This window comes from Nicotiana sylvestris, chromosome 2 (genome assembly GCF_000393655.2).
Source record: "Nicotiana sylvestris chromosome 2, ASM39365v2, whole genome shotgun sequence".
Lineage (NCBI taxonomy): Eukaryota > Viridiplantae > Streptophyta > Magnoliopsida > Solanales > Solanaceae > Nicotiana > Nicotiana sylvestris.
The window spans coordinates 185,910,196-185,916,526 of record NC_091058.1 but is presented as its reverse complement, the minus strand read 5'-3'; the positions used below and the strand labels follow the sequence as shown (position 1 = coordinate 185,916,526).

Here is a 6,331-nt window from a genome sequence, read left to right as displayed (position 1 = left end):
GAGCCAAGAAATTTATACCTCAAGTGCGACGGAAGTGGTTTGAGCACTAGTCGTGGCGGCTCAATACTTGAAGGCTTGGCGGGAGGAGCGACTCTATTCTCTAAGTCGAGCGAGTGTTTCTTTGGAGCATAAGTGTAGGAACTAAACCCTTCCAATGCATTGACTGATTCCATGTACCCCTCCATATCTTCACCATCGAAATTTACCAAAATAGCCGCCAACGCCTCGCCAAGGCATTGTTCTTCCATCTTCATTTAAAATGCGTCTTCCACCTCATCAACAACATCAATCACCAAGATGCTTTTATATTCATGTGGCAGCTTCATACCCTGCTTGCTTGGAATGTGAACTCTTCATCATTCACACGGAACTTGATCTCATTTTGTTCCAAATACATAAGTGCTCTTCCTGTAGCAAGAAATGGTCTCCCCAAGATGATAGGGATTTCTTTGTCAACTGCACAATCAAGGATTACAAAATTGGTGGGTAAATGAAACTCCCCCACTTTCAAAAGCACATCATCAACAATTCCCACCGGTCTCTTTATGGAACGATCAGCCATTTGCATCCTCATACTTGTAGGCCTCAGCATACCTAACCCCGCTTGCTTATAAATAGTAAGAGGCATTAAGTTGATGCTAGCCCCATTATCACAAAGAGCTCTTGCAAAATCACGCACCCCAATAGTGCATGGAATGGCAAAAGCTCCCGGGTCTTCTTTCTTTTGAACGGTGGTTGTTGCAATGATGGAACTAACCCGGTGAGTCACATTCACCACATCATTCTTGGTGGTTTTCTTCTTGGTTATCAAGTCTTTTAAATACTTAACAAAACCCAGTATCTCTTGAAATGCTTCCACCAATGGAATATTTACCGATAACTACTTGAGAATGTCATAGAAATTTTCGAGTTTGCTATCATCAACCCTCATATCAAGTCTTTGAGGTAAAGGAGGAGTATGTCTAGGAATAGGTGGTAGAGTTTTTGGTGTCTCTTTTACCTTTTCCTTAACCTCTTCCCGGTTCACTTCTTGAACTTTCAACTCTTCCGGTACCTTTTTAGCTTCAACATCAATTGTCTCTTCAACTTGTGCCTCAACCTCTTGTTTGGAATCTTCCACTTCAACCATTTGATACCCTCCTTTAAGTACCTTCCGTTGGACCACTCCCACTACCCTTTGGGTTCACAATTGTGTCACTTGGGAGTGTCCCCTTTTGCTTTGGATTTTGTTCCCTCGAGAGATTTCTCATATGCATCTCCAATTTTTGAATGGATGCGGTATGATAGCCGACAAGTTCGGCCATATTCCTCATTGAAGTGTCGGACCTTTCTTGATTTTGCAATACCTATTCAAGCATGTTTTCCAAGTTGGAATCACTTGAGGACCCTTTATTTGAATATTTCCCCTTTAGTGGAACATAAGGGTTTGAACTCCGATTTGAGAAGTTGTTGTTGTTGTTATTCCTATTCCCTTGATTTGAGCTACCTTGGTAATTTCACCATTGTTGGTTGCCTTGCCCTTGCGGGTTAGGCCTCCATTGATTTTGTTGTCCTTGACCTTGGTATTGTTGCCTTTGATAGCCTCCTTGAGAGTTGTTGATATAGTTTGCTTCCTCATAATCTTCATTTGATGTGGGTTGAACATCTTCCACCACATTTATCACACCTCCTTTTTTACTACCCCGGAAAGGGTATAAGGGAGTTTTTTCCAATTTAAATGACAATCGAAACTGGATCATTTATTTATTGCTCAGAGTCGCCACTTGGGATGATTTATGGTGTCCCAAGTCACCGGTTTAAAATCCCGAATCGAGGAAAGATTGACTCTGTTTTATAGTCCGCGAACACAGAAATCCGGGTAAGAAATTCTGTTAACCTAGGAGAAGGTGTTAGGCATTCCCGGGTTCCGTGGTTCTAGCACGGTCGCTCAACTATTATTATTGGCCTAATTATCTTGATTTGTCACATGTTTTAAACCTACATGCATTTTTAAACCTTTTAGCCGTTTTTAATTATATAAAGAATTAATTCAAGGTTATTTAAAATACATCACAAGTCACGCTACATGAAATGCAATCGTGATTCACGACACGTTCTATTTAACCTTGTTGGAAATAATCGGGTCACATGAAATGTACACCCGAATTTTAGTAGTAGCCAAGATAATTATATAATTAACGGGCCTAGAGCAAATGAAAAAATATCATGTATCTTCATGTCAATTAACAGAACAAAAAAAAGCAAATTAATGAAAAATATTTAGAGCATTCATGAGGAATTGAAAAGATAAACGAACTAGAAGTTCTAGTTATTGGCATACAGTGAATTAAAAAAAATTATAATAAAGTCAAACCCCTAAACAAAATAAATACTCCAGCACTAAAATTCTTGTTTTCATGATTCTTATGAAAGAAAGCAATAGCACACTGCTACACTTCATCAAGAATATTCCATACAAACAATTTCACATTCTTTCGACTTCTCAAACAAGGAACCAAACTCGAGATTAGAAATATCGTTTTTAGCAAAATCAAAATAAAGAAAGCATAGTAGATAACACTATCATGAACCAAAAAATCATATACATATCAGATAATCCACCACATATGCAATAAATTACCTTAGTTCCACCATCAATCAGAAAAGAATGATCATAGAGGTAATAATAAAGCTCCTTCTTCGAATCAAACACAATCGAATACGGCCCATCACTACAACAGAAAACAATATCACAATAATCCGACAACCTCTAGACGGAACTCAAACCGGCACCGGAAACCTCGACTCAACACAACTTCAGACGTTTCTGCCTGCTCCCCTATTTTCATTACTATTTTTCGAACTCCTTTTCTTCTTTTCTTTTGCAGCTAGCTGCTGGTTTGGTCAGAGATGGGGGTTCGGAGAGAGGGGTTGAAGAGTGGTGTTTATATTCCGGCGAACTGCTGTTGCTGGCGATTGATGATTAAGATAAGGGTTTGGGCGGGGTTGTTGGTTTTAGAGTGAGGAGACGAAAAGGTCTATTATTTATTCTGTAAAAAATGGCTGTCAGCTAAAATCCCTAGGTTCAGTCTTTTTGTTTGTTCTCCTTTCGCTGATTTTCTTAGGTCCTTTTATAAAGAAACGACAGATTCCCCTTGAAATTGTCTAGGGGTCTAACGTGCTCATTTGGGTGAGGGTCCGTGTGTGTTTTTGTTCCAGCAGAAAAGGGCTAATGGGGTGTGTCGAGGGAGATGATGTTTAGGGGGGGTCATTTTTTGGTTCTACGGCGCTGCAGCTTTTTGTCTTCTAGGCATTATTTTGTATATTTCAGCTGCTCGTTAGGGATTTAGGTTCTTTCATTTTCTTCTCCCCGAACGGCTGACGCTGTCGAGTGTGTATTAATAGGTTAGGTCTAGGTTATTATTTGGGTTTAAGGGTATTGGGTTCAAGGAATGGGCTAGAAACTTGAGCATTTATGACTAGCTGTGCTAAAAATTAGCTTAATTAACTAAAAATCTATCCATATAGAAATATTACCAAAAATATTAATTAGCCCTACTTAAGTAAAAATAATTATTAAATAAAATTGACCATTAAAAAAAACTATTTTTTGGTATTTTTTAAGATTAAAAATGACTACAAAACCTTAATGAAACTATATTTTTTTCTAATTTTTGTTTTCTTGTAATAAAATAAAGTAAAAGAGTCAAAATTAATTGAAATAGCGATATTAGGCCTAACTTAAATATTTACGTGCTAAAATATGAAAAATCTTGGGGAGGGTCAAAAATTACATGTCTACAGCTGCCCCTCTTTTAGGGGTGGGCATTCGGTCGGTTCGGTTCGGTTTGAAGAAATTCGGTTCGGTTATTCGGTTTTCGGTTTTGTAAAAGTAGTAACCGAAACCGAACTTAAATAAGTTCGGTTCAGTTCGGTTATTCTAATTTCGGTTCGGTTATTTCGGTTTGGTTTGAACATTATCATATTGGACTCCTTCTATGTAATAATACGACCGACGAATTTGTTGATTTTTCCCAAAACTTCGAAATTGTTAGAAATATTGTGTTTATAGAAAAAAAATAGACTAAACTTTGCACACTTTATGGATCATAAAATTCAAACATATTGTAAATTACAACTCTGTGTGAAATTCTCCCGGTATCTATCACATATGCTATGGAAGTTTTAATAGACTGAAAGTCTTTAAGATTGGAAAGTTGATGGACTTACTTAATTGGGTTGAGTTTTTGATAGATTGGACCTAATAGTATTAATTTATTATCTATGGGCTTAGCCTCTGTATAACTTAAAGAACATATATGTTAATAATTCGGTTTTTCGGTTAACTGAACTAAAAAACTTAATAACCGAAAACCGAACCGAAAAACCGAAATTTTAAAATTTTAAACCGAAACCGACCGAACAAACCGAATAACCGAAACCGAAATAAGAAAAAATTCGGTTTGGTCAGTTTATTCGGTTCCGACCGAAATATGCCCACCCCTACCCTCTTTGACTGGAAATACGTAGTATCTTCAGACAAAAAACAACTAGACAGGTTTTTTGACCCAACTCTTATTTGGAGAGACTAAAACTAAGAGAAAAGGGGAATGTGACCGAGCCCTGGTATCTGAGCTGCCTACATATCCTTGGCTATAAACGAATCAGGCCACGTGCAGTTCAGAAGTGAGTGAGATGATGGAGTATACCGAGGTGGAGAGCCGATCGAGGTGCCGTTCCATCGAGGTTCCAATCCGCGGTCCTGTTATTACATCAAAAATAAAAATGAAAAAGACTTAAGCCTGTCAACTATGAGTTACAAGATTCCTATCTATAAGTCTTCTGAAGCTTGATCTTGAGTCTTGAATGGTTCTTCATGCGGACTTTGGATTTGAACATTGACGCTTGCTAGTTACAGGTGCTAGTTCATTCTTCTTTAGCTTTTCGGATCAAAATCGGACATACCATGCTTGTGACTTTAGTCATGTCTTGAGCAGACCGCATCTTTCATCAACTTCTGCATTTGGATTCACTTCTTGCCTTTCTTTTTTTTTAATTCTGGATTGTGACTAACTTCTGTTGATCATCTCGGACTGTTGACTCGCATTCTTATTGCAAGCTTCTTTTGTTGCTGACTTGAATTGCATTCTGAAGTGAATTCCCTTATTCTCCAGGTAGGCGCCTGATTGCCAATACTCGAACTGTCTTCCTTCGAAACTTGGACTGCTTTTCCCTTTGTTCTCCAGGTAGGTGCCTGATTACCAACATTTGAATTGTATTCCTTCCCTCTTGAATTATTTTCCCTTTGTTTTCCAGGTGGGTGCCTGAATGCTGAACTTGAACCATCTTCCTTTGAACATTGCTGCTTTTCCTTTGTTCTCCAGATGGGCTCCTGATTTCCAACACTTGTACTGTTTTTCCCTCGAAACATGACTCGTTTTCCCTTTGTTCTCCAGGTGGCTCCTGATTGCTGAACTTGAACCGTCTTCCTTTGAACATTGCTGCTTTACCTTTGTTCTCCAGGTGATCTCCTGATTTCCAACGCTCCTTGACTCATTTTCCCTTTGTTCTCCATGTGGGCTCCTGATTTCCATCACTTGAACTGTTTCTCCTCGAAATTGAACTGCTTCCCTTTGTTCTCCAGGTGGGCGCCTGATTACCAACACTTGAATTGATTTCCCTTTGTTCTCCATGTGGGCTCCTGATTTCCAACACCTGAACTGCTTTCCCTTTGTTCTCCAGGTGGGCTCCTGATTTCTAACACTTGAACTGCTTTTCCTTTGTTCTCTAGGTGGGATCCTGATTTCCAACACTTGAACTACTTTCCCTTTGTTCTCCACGTAGGCTCTTGATTTCCAACAAAATAGATAAAACAAAAGAAATTTTTCTGCCCCAGTTTGATATTGGGAACATCTTTGAGCGTTAATCGAATCTTGTTATCAAAAGAGCTATAAGAAATCAAAAGCTAAATCCCATTGTCTAGGAGGATCCTAAAAATTTCAAATTAAATCTCATCATAAGAGTGAAAACTTTAAAGCTAAACTATGTTTCCTAAAGGTAGAACTTACACTAAATCTTGTTAACTATGAAGGTCTTAAAATTTGACTAGGTCCCATTATCCAGGAAGGTCCTGAGAACTTTAAATTAAATCCCAGGGTCCTGAAAATTTTAAATTAAATCCCATTATGCAGGAGGGTCCTAAAAAGCCGAGAATGAACTTACCTGAGCCATGCTTTCTTCCTTGAGGATCTCTGCAGAACAAACAAAATTCCTTGCCCCTAAACCATGCTTTTCCTTATGGAGGGTTCCTGTAGATCGAACAAATTTTTCTTTCCCCTTCTCAAACCGCCTT

General features: G+C 38.5%; 1 protein-coding gene across 1 annotated transcript; it reads right to left on the bottom strand.

Moving 5' to 3' along the window:
- Positions 1–322: 322 nt before the first annotated feature.
- On the bottom strand, positions 323–1,129 carry LOC138886062 (uncharacterized). Its single transcript, XM_070167089.1, has 2 exons — positions 1,001–1,129; positions 323–880 (listed from the first exon to the last, which is right to left on the bottom strand). The coding sequence occupies exons 1-2, from the start codon at positions 1,127–1,129 to the stop codon at positions 323–325; spliced, it is 687 nt and encodes a 228-aa protein (XP_070023190.1).
- Between the last annotated feature and the right edge of the window lie 5,202 nt (positions 1,130–6,331).

Bases quoted from the DNA above. Each gene is read 5' to 3' on its own strand.
- LOC138886062 (XM_070167089.1), bottom strand. From the start codon at position 1,129: ATGGTTGAAGTGGAAGATTCCAAACAAGAGGTTGAGGCACAAGTTGAA. The intron at 881-1,000 runs GTAAAAGAGACA...ATTCTCAAGTAG, and splicing joins GGGAAGAGGTTAAGGAAAAG to TTATCGGTAAATATTCCATT.